Genomic DNA, 16,878 nt, shown 5'->3' on the forward strand with positions numbered 1-16,878 from the left:
CCTGCCAACCATAACCTCGCATTGTCGGCCCATGTTCATCCGGGTTGGGTGGGGTACAATTAATTGATAGCTGCCTGTGGGCTAGATGGAATTGCCTGGCAAGCTGGATTCAGCCCATGGCCCATATTTTGCCTGCCTCTGGTATAAATGTAGCTGAGCATAAGTCCTGAAATTGTAGCCTGGAAAAAGAAGTGGAAGAGGAAGACCCTCCTATATTTTAGTCTAATTGTGGCAGAAGGCCACCTCTGTTTCTCCCCAAAACTCTGTTCTGTGACAATTTGGTTAAGATGGGCCCTACAGAGGGTACACACTTTACCCTATCTCTTTAGGTAACCTGAGCTGGATACATTCCTGTGGGAGGTGGAAAACCTGCTCCCTCTGCCTATGTGACTGGCATCACATACCTGGGTGAGGGGCTTGGGCTACCTGGAGAGCTAGGAACTGCCAGTCTGCCCAGCAACTAGTGATGCATTTCAAATTGATTGGCTGACAGCCAATGGGTGCTGGCCTCCATTGGACCAGGGAAATGAGGTCATAAGGGGTATATAAGTTAAGGTGTGCCCAGGAGGATGGAGCAGCAGCCATGAGGAAAACTCAGAGAGAGAAGACCTGTACCATCTGAAACTTGTGCTCTCTCTCAAAACTCATGATCAAGGAACTGCCTGCCTCCAGAGGGAATCTCCACCTGCCTCTGGATGATGCTTGTGAGTAAGCTACCTGAGATCTAACTAGATATATAGCTTGCAGTAATTCACATGCGTGATCAAAGGCTACCCCAGCCACTCAGTTTGCTCTATGGGATTTCTCTGATCTTGCTCTACCCTGTATCCTATTCCAACCCTACCCCTTGTAACCAATAAAGTTCTCCTTAGTACCTAGTGTGGGAGACTTATTGGGAGAGGATCTAGATTATGCCTTGGGGATCCCCTTGGTTTGGCTGACTAAGGGAGACCACTACTTGTGCTTCTGACTGAGGGAGACATCCCAAGTTCTTGAAGTGAATCAAGTACCCTCAAGGACTACTAGGCCTGTGTTTCCCAAGGTGCACAGAGCCAGAATCAAGCCCATCCCTGGGTAGTGGCAGTTCTACCCCCAGGCTAGCGGGTGTGTTCTAGGAAGGGGGTTGGCCAGACATGAGGCACCCCCAGGGAGGCACTCAGAGCCTGGAAGGTGGTCAGGCGCAGTGAGGTGGGTGGCTCAATGCAGGGGCGCCCCCAACTGGCCCACCACACTAATAACCTAGTAATTAGGGTATTCACTCAGGCACAGGAAATTCATATTTTTACCCCCTCTCATCTACAGTAACTGGTATAACTTGAAGGCCACAGCTTAGGTATTACATAGTTTTCTCCTTAGCCCTCCTTTTGAAGCTAAGCCATTGTAACTTGTATTTAATATTTAATATTGGATAAAATGGATGGAAAACAGTGGGGATGTTTCTGCTGCTTTGAAAGCAAAGGTCCAGATTGGAACCGAGAGCCCCCTCCCTTTAAAATGCTTTGACATCTATGAATTTAACATGCATCATTTTTATTTATTATTGTTTTTAAATTGCTCTTTTTAAAAAAGTCTTTTTCTTCTTTGGAGTTTTCTAATTTAATTTCTTGTTTTTTGGGGGGTTTTTTTGGGAAGTATAATTTACCAAGAAATGTCAGAAATGCTTTGTGGAAAATAAAATTGCATCAAATTTGGAGTGAACTTTATTTGTTATGAATCGGTCAAGAAGAGATTATTTATCAAAATTTTGTAAAGGTTTATTTTAATACAATCACAAACAACAATTCGGTGTACCACAGGGAGAATCTGAAATCTTCTATCTAATTTTTGTTGTTCCATGACCATGAATGCATTTATGCAGAATTTAATTTAGAACTAAATCTCAGTGGCATAGGGGAAAAATCCTATCAAATGACACATGAACAAAGTGTTATACAATGTCCCATTTATTTTCAAAGAATATTTTAGAGTAGGAAAGGCTCAGATCTTATGATGTCAGCTTGACTACAAAGATTAAGAGAGACTTTGTATTTAAAGATATAATCCGCTTGATTCTTATTTTTTGAAGTGAAAAAAAAATAGCACAATTGAACATGATAGATTTATCCAGCAAATGATACTCTTAGGCAAAAGTCTAGGAAATCAATTTCTTTGAAACACAATTACCTTGGCGATCGCATCTTAGATCTAGATATAATTTCTCAACTTTTTCAAGCTCATGCATTCTGCCTTCAGAATTTAATTCAAAACAAAAAAACCAAAGCCAATTCCTAATGTACAGCACTCTCAGACTAACATTAAATAAGCCAGAGCTACATTCTAGTACTCTACCAGTGTGCGTTAGCTACCAAACAAAGTGGTAAACAGGAGCTAACCAAAGTTTATGTGCTAGTGAGGAACAAGTCTGCTCCTAAGTGGTGTAACTGTGAGCAGAAGTGGGCCCTTATTGCTTTCTGTGCTGTATACATGTTTGGGATTTTAAAGTTAGCATCTGGGTCAGACCCAGAGGGTGCTGGTTGATGGAAGTCAATTGTCATGGTGCCCTGTGACCAGTGGTATTCCCCAAGGCTCTGTCTTTGGACGTATTTTGTTCAACATCTTCATTAATGATGTGGAAATTGGAGTCAGAAGCAGACTGGCCCAGTTTGCCGATGATACCAAACTCTGGGGTAAAGCATCCACACTTGAGGACAGAAGGATGATCCAGGCTGACTTTGACAGACTCAGGAAATGGGAGGCTGAGAACCTGATAGTGTTTAACAGCGAAAAATGCAAGGTTCTCCACCTTGGGAGGAAAAACCTGCAGCATCTGTATAGGCTTGGCAGTGCTATGTGGGCTAGCACTACGATGAAAGGGACTTGGGGGTTATGATTGACCACAAGATGAACATGAGCCTTCAATGTGATGCTGCAGCTAGTAAAGTGACCAAAACACTGGCTTGCATCCATAGATGCTTCTCAAGTAAATCCTGGGACATCACTCTCCCATTGTACTTGGCCTTGGTGAGGCCGCAGCTGGAGTACTGCATCCAGTTTTGGGCTCCACAATTCAAAAAGGATGTGGAGAAGCTTGAGAGGGTCCAGAGAAGAGCCACGCACATGATCAGAGGTCAGGAAAACAGATCTTATGATGACAAGCTAAGAGCTATGGGGCCCTTTAGCCTGGAAAAGCGCAGGCTCAGGGGCGATCTGATGGCCACTGTCACAAGGCACTAAGGTGCCCTGCTCCTAGAAGAGTAGAAACTGCCTGGGAGAGGGCCCAAAGAGAGAGACAGAAGCCCAGGTGCACGTTACCAGGGCAACAAACCACAGGGCAAATTAGCCTGCACCTGCACATGGTCAGCTGACCAGAAGGGGGAGGGCCCTGGGCCCATATAAACCCCAAACACCCAGGCTGGAGCTAGGGAGGGCAATCCTCTGCCAGAAGCCAAGGGGGAAGGAGCCCTTGTAGAGTAAGTGAAGGGAAGAGACGTGACTAAGTTCTGCTCTTAGTAATGTAAAGGGGCAGAGCACACCTTCTGCAGCTGGTGTTATGTTATAGCCCAGGGGCTTATGTTTGGTTGTAGTTTTATAAGGATGGTGGTTTGGGTGAGGCTATTTGGGAAAGGAGGAGGCCTCACTGGGGGCCCACTACAGTGTGGGGACCCCAGTGCCAGAGCGGGTGTGGCATTTGGGGAGCGTAGGACCTGGTGCCAGAGAGGGTGCAGCACAAGGGCACAGAGACAAGCCTGCGGCGAGCCCAGGCACCAGTGAGGTGTGGAGACAGGGCTGCGGAGAGCCCAGGCATCGGTGAGGCGTGGAGACAGGGCTGCAGAGAGCCCAGGTGCCGGTGAGGCGTGGAGACAGGGCTGCGGAGAGCCTAGGCGCCAATGAGGCATGGAGACAGACAGGGCTGCGGAGAGCCCAGAGAGGACAAGGGGAGGCAAATCACATCAGGGCCTAGACCAGACAATGTCAATGCCATCTACAAGGCTTGGGGCATGGTAGAGGGTTGGTTGGAGCCACGCATATAGCCCATAAGGCTAGAGTGTCCCCGAAACACCCACTGTGAAATTGGACCCACAAGCGGTCTGGGAACCCACGGGGTTCAGAGAGTCTATCAAACCGTGTCCAAGAGGACTTTGAAGGCAGCCTTCCTATTTTTATAAGTACATCAAGACGTGGCGGGCAAGAACTGAGGGTGCCCATTGGGACGGTGGAACAGTCGAGGGGCCTTAGGAGATCACGGCCATCCTTAGGGACCCCATCCCGTGATAGCCACCTATAAGTTTATCAAGGGAGTTGTGGCGGTGACACACCCTCACAGGTTTTCAAAGGGGTGGAGGCGAGCTTCTTGGGTCCCAAAACCCTGAAACAGACCCCCCATGAGGAAAACTTACCTCCTGCTGGCCTGGCAGCACAGGAGCTGGGACCACAGCCGCAGCCGCGCAAGCTGGCGTTATGCCAGCTGTTTAACCAGCTGTTCCCCACAGGGGGAACATCTGGACCAATTGTGGTGGCCTTGAGGAAGTTTAAAAGCCCCGACAGACCCTGTGGAGGGGGGGAGCCAGAGGAAGAGAGAGGAGGTGGGCAGCACATCAGACATGTTGAGGCTCCTGCAGGGAAGCAGAGCGGCACAGCTGGAGCAGCACCGGCGAGTGGGACAGGGGAAATCTTTGAGCCCCCTGCCGGAGGCAGAGCAGGGGAAACACTTCAGCCCCCTGTAGGAGGCAGAGCAGGGGAAGCACTGCAGCTCCCTGCAGAAGACAGACCAGGGGGAGCATTCGAGTTCCCTGTAGGAGGTAGAGAAGGGGCAGCATTCGAGACCCCTGTAGGAGGCTGGGGAAAAGGAGGCGGCTCCACGTCCTTCTCCTCCCCAGTAGAATATTTCTTCTAAAGAAAACAAAAAAAAAAGAAAAGGGAAAAAAAAATCAAAGAGATACAGAAGGTTGAGGCATCAAGGTCGGAAGGACAAGAGCCGACTGAGCCCACTCGGACGTGGGTTCCCCCACCTGAAGCAGGCGGTGAGCAAGCCCGCGGGGTTGTAACTACCAACACACCACCACCTATCCGGTTGGCGAGTGGACGGGGTGTAGGGGAGGCGGAGCCCCGTGGAACATCGCGCCACATAATTGTGAGTACTGCCATTGTCAGGAAGCCCTCCCAAGAAGATCTCCACTGAATCCTCTCTCTTGATAGCTTAACATCAAAGATGTGGCAGGTGAGTTGAGGGGAGGGGCTACATACCCAGCAGCCCGTGCTACCCATAAGGCCCCCCAGAGATCACCGGTGTTCACCAGGATCTGGGGGAACGCTTGTTCACCAGAGTGCCCCAAGGGATGACAAGGTCGAATGGTTATAAACTCCTGCAAGACCGTTTCAGGCTGGACACAAGGAAGAATTTCTTTACTGTCTGAGCCCCCACGGTCTGAAATAGCCTACCATTGGAGATGGTTCAAGCACCCACATTGAATGCCTTCAAGAGAAATTTGGATGCTTATCTTGCTGGGATCCTATGACCCCAGCTGACTTCCTGCCCCTCGGGCAGGGGGCTGGACTTGATGATCTTTTGAGGTCCCTTCTAGCCCTAATGTCTATGAAATCATCATAGTACCCAAAATCCTTCCAGGTAAAATAATTTAGCAATATGCAACATCTCTAGTGAACTTCATGAAGTCCTCTTTTCCCTTGTCAGGATATCTCTTCACTTTGAGTAAAGCTATTTCTTGAGAAGGGCAGTTCCTTGGTCTTTAGTTTTGTCTTGTTTTGTGTTTTAGTGTTGTAAAGGAAGGCTTGATGTTGTGAACGTCATATTTTATTAACCGAATTATAATTCCCAGGCTTTTTCTAAAGTTGTAGACTGATAAATTACAACACAATGGGTAACTGACAAAGTACAGTTTATAAATGGTTGCACCGTATGTCATGATCAGGGATCCAGGTTTTCCATTTCCCACAGAAAAATGGAGTAAACTGTGAAATTTACATTTTTACCAGAGGCAAACACAGATTTCTCATTTTACAAGAGAAACTGCAGATTTTGCGGAGGCCACAAGGGTGGGGAACAGGGTGGCAGGGAGCAGCATTGAGAAGCTGCTTGCCACTGCCAGCTCTATCCCACTTCTCTTCCCTGTGGCTTCCGCAGCCCGGCGGGCAGCACCCAGTGTGGCAGGGAGCACTGGAGCCATGTGGAGAAGCTCCTCGCTGCTGCTCACCCTGTGCTGTCCTGGAGATGTGCTTCTTACACGTGGGGCTGCAGTGAGGGAAGCAGCGTGGGACTGCGCCCCTTAAAACAGAGGCTTGATCAGGAGGCATATTGCCAGGGCAACAGGAGGGGAGCTCACAGTGGCAAAGAGATCCCCATGCAGCCCCACTGTCCTCAACCATGCAGGGTCATGCCTGCAGGGTTGTGGAGGCCCTGGGGGAAGGAAGCAGGGCAGGAGCTAAAGCCTGCAGCCTGTGCCTGCCTCATGCACAAATCTGGGGGTTGCGGGTCCCCCCTGCCCCATGGGAGTACATGTGGTGGCAGGGAGCAGGCCCTCCTCCTCCCCCACCTGAGCCCACAGCAGGCGGGAGCAGGGGTAGGGGTTGCGGAGCTGGGTCCATAGCCTTGGCAGTTGGGGGCCTCCTCTGGCAAGGCTGGGGAAGCAGGGGCTGTGGGTGGGGGGCAAGGGGCACCAGCAAGGCTGTGGGGGCTGAGGGGTGGGGAGTGAGAGGCACGAGCAGGGCCAGGGGGCTGTGGGTGGGGAGTGAGGGTCACCAGCAGGGCCGAGGGGGGCGGGGCTGTGGGGCGGCCTTTCATTTTAACAACGGATTTTGGGATTTTTATAAGAGAATTCATGATTTATTGACTTCAGTGGAGATACATAAATGTACCCTGTTGTGAGATTTGAATCTGACCCAGTGCCTCTCTTTATCTTCCAAATTGGTGATACATTTCCATATACATCACTGCATGGTACTGTATTTTAAAAGGTACAATTTTGCATATCAGTTTCTCTAGCTTTTAATCTTCTACCTTAATGAAATGTAAATATATGGTGGTAAGCATAATGGCAAGATATGACTAAGTAGGAATAAAATGCTTGATTCACACATTATTGCAAAATTCTGGCTTGCATGCTCATGGTTAACACTGAAATGAGTGTAAACCACAATGCTAATCTGCAAGAGAATTTGGCACACACCTTGAAAATAATAATAGTAAAAAACCCTGAATTACTATAAAAATACCCACAGAAGTACTTTATACTAAGATTTATTTTTAAGAGTTAGTGTTGCATCCCAGGAACTTAAAAACCATATTTTCTATTAGGAAAACATTTCCCATACCAATTTATATTCACTGCATGTATTAGGTTCACAAACCACAGTTAAGTTTTCCTCTGGGGCACAGTACACTCATTTTTTATACTGAGAATAATTAAAGTTCTAAAAAAACCACAGAGAAATTATTTTCCCAGTCATGTTTGCAATTTTTTACTCTTAGAATTACATAAGTCTCTGCATTATGACATTTAATTCCTGTTTTTATTAGACTTTGCCAAAGAAAGAGTAAAGAATCTTCATTTTTGTCTGTCTTGTCACCCTTCAAAAGTCCCAAAATAAGCATTTTCACATGAATTCATAAACTGACTTTAATGTTCAAAGAAACTTAATTTCTCTGTGCCCTGCAAAGAAGGGGAAAATTAGAGATGGGACAGTAATTTACTATTTATGCCTATCTAAAGTTTTGCTGGGATCCTTTTATACCATTCTTAGCATCCAACCTAGTTAGGCATTTTGTGCAGCAAGTTCCAGTTATGGTTATTTATAATTTGTGGTACATTCCCCATTCTACTTGCTGTAATTAGCAAGATTATTATTGAATTTGGCCCTACATGCAAAAGCACAGTTTAGGTAGGAAGTGATACAGGTCATGGACAGCTGTGTTGTTTGAAGCGCTCAAATATGCTTGAGGTGGTCTGAACAGCGAAGGCACAGATGTTCATGGACAAACAAGCACTTTAAGGGTGCATCCAGACATGCAGGGCACATATGGTTTGTGGCCCCACAAACCTTTTTGTGGCCCTACAATCCTCACTTGTTGCACATTAAACTATGCACAGCCCTGCTAATTTGCCATCTGCGGGCAACATCCCCTGTCACCACATGCTGCTCCCTGCTGGCTATCTCCACACTGAGGCACTCTGTGCCCCAGTCAGCCCCCTCCTTCCCCACCTCCCACTCTGAAGCACACGGAGTCCAGCTGGGAGCTGGGAGAAACTGGATACAGCCCACAACAAAGGGCATGTACAGGGGCTCCCACTGTGACACAAATTCGTGCTGCTTCTATTTGTGCCATGGCAAGCACACAACCTTGCTCATCTGGACATGGCCTAAAGCTGGCTGAAGTGCTTCAAAAATGACCCTCAGAAAAAAATAAAAAAGGAACAACTTCGAAGCACTTCCTAAAATGTTTGTATGCTCCAGAAGTCCTCTGCATTCCACAGTGCTCTGTTCCCCACTCCACCTCCCTTAGGGAGTGGTGGGAGGAGCAGGACAGTCAGCCAATGAATGCTCTCTTTGCACTCAGCTGTCTTTGGAAACCTTCAAGCTAGGGACAGAAATTAAACATAAACCAGTGTAAGTGACTGGAAACCAGTTCAAATCTGTAACACGATAGAAGTTCAGTGCACATAAACCACTTTCAAAATGGCTAAACCCCATTTAAGATAAACATGGATGGATAGAGGATCAGATTTAACAGATTTAGGTTTATTGAACTAAATCTGTCCCTGATCCCCTCCAGATTCAAGTTTACTCACAGTCCCCCAGAATCCCAGGATGCTTTGTACCTTCCCCACAAACCTCCCTCCACTTGCACGGTGGGCGGACTAGCTTTGGCCCAAACTGTCTGCTTCAGCTGAGCAGGGAGGAATGCTCTAGCACTGCCTGGTTTCTGGCCTGAGCCACTGCAGGCATGTGGCTGCATTTCCAGAATCAAAAGTGAATGTCTGTTCACTTGCTTATCAGTTCAATCTACACAGCTTAGACTAACCTGCAAATATTTAATTCATTCATATTGGGTTTTTTGACTGTTTGTACTTAGCCCCAGAGACCAAGAAGCATGCAGGGGTCCCTGCTATTCAGTCCCCTGCCTGGAAAGCAGTGCCACTGAATACCTTCATGGCCTTTTTGTAGATCTCCAGTGAGGGAGTGGCTGCAAGGCCACACATCTGTATGGTGTCAAATCTGAAGTGCTCTGGGATTTGGAGCTCTTCAAAATGCATATCTGTCCATGCCCACAGTGAAAGAAGAAGAAGTTAATAATGCCAATAGTCATGAGTACTAGAAAAAATGTGTCTTATTAAATATGTTATGCCCAGGAATCACAGAAATATAAAAACACAGGCCTCATATTAGCAGTAATCGTAGATCTCCCTCTCTGCTTTTTGTATAATACAAAGATGGTCCATGTCTTCATTCTAGTTGTTATGTGCTTATACAGTACCTGGTACAATGGGGCTGATGTCCATAGGTACCCCCGCAAGACAAATGAGAATTTATTACTTGTATGTTATATTTTACAGATTAAATATAACTTGTAAAAAAAGTGCTGAAAATCTAATACTTACCATTATGTGACATGCCAACTGCAAGGCACTTCTGGAATCTGCAGTACTGACATTTATTTCTGCTTTTCTTATGAATGCGACAATTAAGATCACATCTGTCATAAATCAGCTTTAATCTGATTGTTCTTCGAAAGAAACCCTGCAATAAATATAAAAACATGGGTAAACAATCAGCATAAAATTATCTGTGATTACATGAAAAACATGCTACACATGCTCCATCATGAGTCATAATTTTCTATTATTGACCATACAACAGGTTTTCCATCTTCCCCCTCTTTTGATGGTAAATTTCAAGCAAATCCTAACACTAGCTGTGGGATATGTTTCTTTCCTTTTTTTACTGTGTTTCTTTACTTTCTTGCATATCTTTTTGTTTTTCCCTTTTAAAAGATTCATTTTCTTCCACCTATACTGTTTACCTGGGGGTTCTTAGGGCTAACCTTTTTTTAAATAGGTATTTCTGGAATCTAATTCCTAGGATGATTATTTATTCGGAGCATTCAATTTGTTTTTGTTGTTTGGAACTTACTGGTGTGCAAAGTACAAGAGCACATGAAAAATTCTAAACTACGTGCACAGGGTAACTACTGAACAGAGCAATGTAGGCCTATAAAGAGATACATTGTTATTGATTATCATGGAAATTCAAAATCTTGTCTTTTTGCAACATTCTTTTATTACTTCAAATTTTATAGAAATAGAATCTAACAACATAACAAAAATATTTCTGCTTATGTGATGGTTTAGAATTTAGTACCAGTTATGAATTCTGCATAAAAATACAGCTCTTCCAGCCAACTATCAACAGCATAAATAATAGCCAGTGAGCAACAGCACATTTCAGAAGCAATGTGTTTCTAAACGGATTATTGCTCTTGTTGGATTAGATTTGTAAAGCGAAATTAGGACTGTTCTTGAATAACCCCCATATGATTGTAATCTTACGATTATTCATGCACAGTTTATATTAATAAGGCATATCCAAGTTTATTAGAAATCATTACTTGTTACAACTAGTTTTTCTCATACCTAAGTTATAAGCATGGTGCTGACTTCCATTTATATAATTCATTGTGACCTTAAGTAATCAACAATACACATACTATTCTTTAGATAATTTTTTTGTTTGCAATTTTGACTTTCATGCTTTTGTTCAACATTAAATTAGGTCTATCCCATTATGCATCTTTCACAGGACATGATGAATTTCATTTCAGGTGCTTTAAAATACTGAATGTTGATTTACCTTCTTTACTAGTGACTCAACAAGCTACAAGAAGCAAATATTATCATTTTATTTATACTTTCTTGATGACCCTGGCATCAATCACCTATTACTGAAGATAAGCTGTCTTTGTAGTTTTTTAAGTCACTCTCTAATATCTTGAGACTTTCTATAACTGTCTACATCTGGGCAAAGCAAGTGCAGAATGCTACCAAATCAGAATTATAAAAACTGAACATGCAATTACCTAAGGTTGGACTAAAAACTGGAATTGGGCACTAACCTTCCTTTAACTCAAATCTACTTTTTAATGTAGTAATGGGATAATCCTGATTAGATAACCTTTTCTTGTAATTGACTAAACTGAAAATAAATCTAGCATAAATAATAAAAAGAAAATTATTAAAAAAAATAATTTTAAGTATAGAATGTGTCTGTAACAGAAAAATATTTTAAACAAATTGCATTTAACTTGACAGTATTCTCTCAGATTCTTTTTTTCATGAGTGATTCTTCACTTGGTAATAGTAGCAAGTTCTCATAACAGAGAGGACACCCATATGACCACCTACCTTACAGCCTTCACATGCATGTACACCATAATGAAACCCAGAAGCCTTGTCTCCACACACTCTACATTCTATAGTCATAAGGGAATTAGAAGATTCTTCATGAGGTTTATTGTACAACTGGACTTTTTCTGAAAAATAAGGTGGAGAAGGAGGCTCCATTTTGATTGCACCTGTGTATGAAAAAAAAAACACCTGGTCAAAAAGTACAATAAGAGGTCAAGAAGTAACAATGAATAGATTCATTATAATTAGCAGCCATGGTATAAATGAGGCCAGATTCTTAACCCTGTTTGATATTAAAAATAATGAGTTGTAAACAAAAGGTGTAAAGTACTATAAACTACATGCAGCCATATAAGCAGGCTATAAATGAGGCTGAACAATTTTGAAGATGGTAGGCTCTGGAGTAGAAAGAGAATCATAGATTCAGAATTCAAATCTGTAGTGCACTCTCTCACTGTTCAAAGGCCTTGCGGTATTCATTGCAAATGCAGGGCTGAAGTCCCTAATGTGGTCTAAAAACACGATTACATGAAAGAACCAGTCAGTTTGGTATTTTGGATCATTAAAGAGGTTAACAGTGTTCTAAAGCTGCTTATGCTCTTAAAAATATGTCTTTCTACTGGAAAATGTGGTTCAGTCTCAGTGGGTGCATCTACACATGCTGTTAAGGCAACACAATAAACTTAGGCACAGTTTCTGCCAGAGTTAACTGCTCCTGGGCACAGTGTCTACAAGTGTGCCTGGGACCACAGCAATTAGAGCTGGGGTGCAGCAGTTCTGAGCTGGCAGGAGGTATGGGGGGTCAGCCCCAGGCTCTGGGTGGTGGTGTCAGGCGGTGGAGGGGCTGGCAAGGGCCAGAGGTCTCCATTATAAGACAGTACTATCCCCAACAGTACTATCTTACAGAAGAGTTAATCTACTGCAACCTAATACCGGTGTATGCAGGGCTGGTACAAACATTAGGTGAACTAGGTAGTCACCTAGGGCACCAAAATTTGGGGAGGCGGGTGTCAAAAGTATACACAGAACAAAATAACAGGAACATCATTCTAAATAACAGCCCTGGCTAGCTATGGCACCACCTTGGTCTAAGAACTTTGGTTCGGTAAGGGGAGAAAGACCTCTGAAAAGATCTCAGAGGAAAGTTCACTAGAATCGCAACTCCTACCTTTTCAACTCTCAAGTGGACTTATGACAAGAGCATACCACTGGCATTGTCATCCTAAAAAATGAACCCCATCTCCTATATCATCTTACAGCTTGTGAAACTACTTTCTTACACCTTCCTTCTCCCTTCCAACCACTCTTTTTAAAATCTAAAGCAGCCTAGATTTCATCAGATGCATTTAAGATTTCATCCAGAGTAAGATGACCAAAATACACCAACTCCGGGTACAGATATGAATTGTGCCCATAATTCAGGAAACAGGCTTCAAGGTAGGAATTTCTTGGTTTGATTTTGTAGATTTCAACGCAGATCTCAATGTAGTTATTATCATAGGTACACCTGAGTGGTCATGTTTAATATTCTTAATTTTATAATGTCTAGAAATGGTCAGAGTATGATTGCTGAATCGTTACATTTAATTCATATAAGAACGTATGTGATTTTTTAAAGTAAGTCGAGCTAGGGGTAAGCATTTATGTACATATTATTTTTGGATACTCATGTGAGATATACGTAGGCATTTAGAATATGTGTGTTAATGCAGAATGAGTGCTAATTAATTGCTAGCAAGCTCAAGAGAGATTCTTTAATTAGTTCATTATATAATGTCTGTATTGTTGTTGTGTAAGGAAACAGCTGTATGACTGTGTGTACAGAACATGTAAGGTTGGTTGACCCAGAAATCTGACGGGATATGTGAGATAAGTAAACATAACTACTCAATGGACAATGACAATTTACTTTACAGAGGACCATGCTAAGGCAATGGGAAAACATCTGCTTGATCACGCAGTCTTGACCAGCACTAGATAACCAGTTGCCATGTTTACACTCTTAGTCATACATCCTAACAAATACCTTCCTGACTGCAGGGGCAGTTTGCCCGTTAAGGCACTTCAGGCAGTGCTTAACCATATTTCTTCCATGATAATTTAATCAATTGTCCACATTATTAATGTCATCACAGTCAGAATTTTCTTTGAAATTGTACTTAGATTCATGAATGTCATGTGCCCCTGGCAGCTGGGGGGCCATGGCAGTGGCAGAAGCATGACGGAGGGAGCGCTGACTGCCTGTAGACCTCACCAGCAGTGTCAGCAGTGGGGGGAGAGGGGTCACTGGCCACAGGCACCACTGACAATGTTGGCAATGCCTTTTTGTAGGGGGTGCACCAGCACACTCAGGGCATTGCCCGTGCTCATGGCGTTGCCCCTATGTATTGCTCCTGCTTAGATTGACTGTTCTCTATATTGATAATTTATTTAAAACAGTTTAAAACTGTTTCAGGGGAATGGTACCATGGCAGATGGAAAAAACCTGTCTGGAGCTTAGTATCATAAACAAAAAGCTGAACAGGAAAAAGAACAAGCAAAGCAAAAGGGTTCCATTCTGAAATAACTTCCATTTCACCCACATCAAGATGGAAGCAGTTCACAACATCAAGATGAAGGAAGCTGACATGAAGATGAAGGCAGCTTACTTCAAGATGAAGGCAGCTCACAGCATCAAACTGACATTGAAATCAAGAAAATATATTCGCCTACAGACACACATGCTGAAGTTGAGGTAGATAAAGATAATAAGCGAGCAGAAGGTACATATGTGAAAGATGAAGAAGGTGCAAACAAGTTACAGTACGGTGACCCTGCTACATGGCCTAGATGTGATGACCCTGTGCGACAAATAATGGTGGAACATGGACCTGAACAAGTTCAGGAATTTCACTTCCCTAAATATGGAAATAAAAGATCCATATTTGCATCATTGCAAGAGGTTACTTACCAATGGGGAAGAAAAGTATTGACAGTGGCTACAATATTCAGTGTCAAAAGACTCAAGTGTTTTGCTTCTGCTGCAAGTTGCTTAGCAGTAAAGCAACTGGTGCATCATCACTTACTGAAAACGGTTCAAAGGACTGGAAAAACATATCTGCAATTCTCTTTTCTCATGAAAAAAGTTGTGAACATTTGAAAAGTTTCCAAATCTGGAAAAAACCTGAACTGCGATTGAAAAAACAGAAAACTATTGATGAAGAAAATTTACATGGGATCAAGTGAGAGGAAGAATACTGGCAGTAAATATTGGAATGACTGATTGCTTTAGTGAGAGTTCCTGGTGGGCAAAACTGGGCATTCTGTGGGACAAATGAAAAATTATACAGTGCTGGTAATGGAAACTTCTTAAAATTTATTGAATACTTAGCTTTGTTTGATCCAGTCATGAAGGAGCATCTGCGTAAAAAAAGTGACCTTGAAACCCATGTTCATTACCTTGGGAGAAGGTGTTGCAGGGCACTAAGGCGCCTGCTCCTTTAAGGGCAGAAACTGCCTACAGAGAGGGCACTAGCAGTCAGGCAGGAACCCCCACAGATGCAGGATATTGTGGCAGCAGGCATAAGGAGGGAATTAGCCTGCACCTGCAGCCAGACAACTGACCAGAAGATGTAGGGCGCTGGGCACATATAAACCCCAGGGCTGGGACTAGAGGGTCAGTTCCCTGCCAGCAGCCAAAGGGGAAGGAGCCTCCAGGGAGGAATTGCCCAGGGACACTGCACTTAGGGCTAATGGGGCTCCAAGAACTCACCAGGTACCCTTGCCTACAGGGCACTTAGTGCCGGGGAAGAAGTTTGATTCTTTTAAAAGGGCAGAGCACACTCTGAACTTCTTGTGTTATGTTATAGCCCAGGGGCTCATATTTTTGGTTGTTGTTTCTATAAACACTGGTGGATCAGGCTGAGGCTATTAGGGAAGGAGGAGGCCTCATTGGGGGCCCCCTACAGTGTGGGGACCTCAGTGCCAGGGAGGTGCAGAGATGAAGAGGGTGAGCAGAACCCAGTGGTGAGGGCACAGAGACAAAGGGGTGAGCAGACCCCAGTGCCAGGGGGTGCAGAGACGTAGGGGGTGAGCAGACCCCAGCGCCAGGGGCGCAGAGCTGAAGGGGGTGAACAGGCCCCAGCACCAGGGGGCGCAGAGACAGGGCTGAGGAGAGCCCAGCGCCAGGGGGCATGCAGAGAGACAAGTGGTGAATACCATCTGCAAGGCTTGGGGCACGGTAAAGGGGCAGTTTTGGAGTTACGCATCTAGCCCATAAGGCTGAAGGTGCTCCAAGGCAACCATTTTTGTGCAAGACCCAAAAAGGGTTCAAGAACCCAGAGGTCAGCGGGGTCCATCAGGACCGTGCCCAATGTAAACTCGAGGGCAGCCTCCCTATTCAAGATAATTACCAACAAGATGTGGCAGGTGAGAAAGAGGGTGCCCATTGGGTAGGATTGGCATGGTCAAGAATCCCTAGGGGTATTACGGCCGTCCCTGGGGACCCAGTACCATGACAGAAGGCTACAGAATAAACTGATTCAACTCCTAGCAAATGCTGTTAAAGAGAAAATCGTAGAAGCTGCCCATTCTGCAAAATACTTTTTAATAATTCAGGACTGTACACAAGATGTGAGTCATATTCAGCAGACGACAATCATCATTCATTTTGTAGATGTGGCAAAATATACAGATGTGGATAATCTCAACATGTACTGAAGTTTATTTCTGAATATAAACTAACAGTTTTCCCAACATCTTCACTGCTTTCCGCGTTCTCTTGACTCTCCTAGTTGCTAGTGGGGAGCGTAGGTTCTCAAAGTTAAAATTGATAAAGACATCCCTTCATTCTTCTATGCTGCAAGAGAGACTTGTTGGACTGGTCACCGTGTCGATAGAACATGAAATAGCTGGAAAACTTTGTCTTAAAGAACTTGTTTCTGAATTTACAAAACTGAAAGGGCGAACAGCAAAGTTCTAATTTCTTACACAAATGTTTGTGAAGATTTTAATTGTACATGTATTATAATAGATTCTATTAGATTTTTTGTAGTATAATTGTTTACTGTTTACAGCTTACTGTTACCATCATTCTCTTATGAAAGTTGTTCACTGAAGCATCTCAGTAAATACAAACAAATATGGTAAATCTTCAACAATCTACAGTGTTGACCATAAAAGAAAGCATTGATCTTTCTACCCATGATCACTAATCATATGAATAGGGAAAAAAAAGCCAACAAATCTAGTAACAAAAAGATCACAAAAAGATGTAGGCTTTGACACATGAAGATGGTGTCTGAGGAGGTACTGCAGACGGACAAACACTATACCATCCTACAAACACCTCTACATGCATAGTGGAAGTGTCCATATCCCCACATCTAAAGACCTCTGCTAACCCTGACTGCATAGTAAGGACACACTCATTCTGTCGACAGGTACTCTCCAAACCTTCAAAGTTAAGGACAGAATTTACCAGTTGACAGACAATAAATTATAG

At 44.0% G+C, this 16,878-nt stretch overlaps 1 protein-coding gene across 1 annotated transcript in view; it reads right to left on the minus strand.

Annotated features, from left to right (window-relative positions):
• PPARG (peroxisome proliferator activated receptor gamma) overlaps positions 1-16,878 on the minus strand; it is a 74,952-nt gene that overhangs the window by 44,519 nt on the left and 13,555 nt on the right. Inside the window, exons 2-3 of the mRNA XM_019505083.1 lie at positions 11,394-11,563; positions 9,594-9,732 (exon numbers count right to left, since the gene is read on the minus strand). Coding sequence (XP_019360628.1) covers positions 9,594-9,732; positions 11,394-11,563 — 309 coding nt within the window. The remainder of the gene's footprint in view (positions 1-9,593; positions 9,733-11,393; positions 11,564-16,878) is intronic.

This window comes from Gavialis gangeticus, unplaced genomic scaffold (genome assembly GCF_001723915.1).
Source record: "Gavialis gangeticus isolate Ggan-Ray unplaced genomic scaffold, GavGan_comp1, whole genome shotgun sequence".
Classification (NCBI taxonomy): Eukaryota; Metazoa; Chordata; order Crocodylia; family Gavialidae; genus Gavialis; species Gavialis gangeticus.